A 939-nucleotide genomic window follows, 5' to 3' on the forward strand; every position below is an offset into this window, starting at 1 on the left:
ACGGCCACAGATCCCACCCCAAACCCCACGGAGGGAGGACACGGGTTTGTTTTCCTCCCACCAGGGGGGATTTGAAGCCAAGGGAAGCACAAAGCCCCCGCTCTGGGGGGGACACGTCCCACCAGCCTCCACCCCAACCCAGAGGGTCTCCAAGGGGACCCAGGGTGACAAACCCCACTCGTCACCCCTAAAGGGTTGGCGCAGGAGGGACCAGAACCCCAAAGAGCATCCGCGTGTTTCCCCCCACCACGGTTGGAGTCATCACCGAGAAAAAAAAAAACAAAAAAAAAAAAACAACCACCTTCGCCTTGACCTCACGTCCTCGACCTGCGGCGATGAGCAGAGCCTCCGGTGTGGGCAGCAATGCCTTGAGGTTTTTAACGGGGCCGGGTGACGCCGGCACCGGAATGCGTAAGTAAGGAGCCAGGACTATATATAGGGGACGGCTCAGCGGGGTGAGGCGCCGAAAAGCCTCCAGACCCCGCGGCCATGCCCTGCAAGGCGCTCGCCCTCTGCCTCCTGGGGCTCCTGGCTCTCTCCTCCGCCTGCTACATCCAGAACTGTCCCATCGGGGGCAAACGCGCCGTCCTGGACATGGACATCAGGAAGGTAGGTCCTGGAGGGGTGGGAGACCCCCCAAAAATCTCCTTTCCTTCTCCCAACCTTCCCTGCAGCCTTTTGCAGGGAAAATACAGGGAGAAGGGAGGAAAAGATGGGCAGGGAGACCCCCAAACCCCCAAATTTCTTCCCCCCCAGTGCATGCCCTGTGGCCCCAGGAACAAGGGTCACTGCTTTGGTCCCAACATCTGCTGCGGAGAAGAGCTGGGTTGTTACCTGGGGACTTCAGAAACCCTGCGGTGCCAGGAAGAAAATTTCTTGCCGACGCCCTGCGAGTCGGGAGGCAAAGGCTGTGGCGGCAGCGGAGGGACCTGCGCCGCC

At 60.8% G+C, this 939-nt stretch overlaps 1 protein-coding gene across 1 annotated transcript; it reads left to right on the top strand.

The window, feature by feature from the left end:
* Nucleotides 1-489: 489 nt before the first annotated feature.
* On the top strand, nt 490-933 carry LOC104469012 (mesotocin-neurophysin MT-like; the record flags this gene model as incomplete). Its single annotated transcript, XM_010083344.1, has 2 exons — nt 490-609; nt 757-933. Coding segments are annotated over exons 1-2 (297 nt in total), but the record flags the coding sequence as incomplete, so codon positions are not given.
* Between the last annotated feature and the right edge of the window lie 6 nt (nt 934-939).

The sequence above is a fragment of the Pterocles gutturalis genome, unplaced genomic scaffold, assembly GCF_000699245.1.
Source record: "Pterocles gutturalis isolate BGI_N339 unplaced genomic scaffold, ASM69924v1 scaffold31546, whole genome shotgun sequence".
Lineage (NCBI taxonomy): Eukaryota > Metazoa > Chordata > Aves > Pterocliformes > Pteroclidae > Pterocles > Pterocles gutturalis.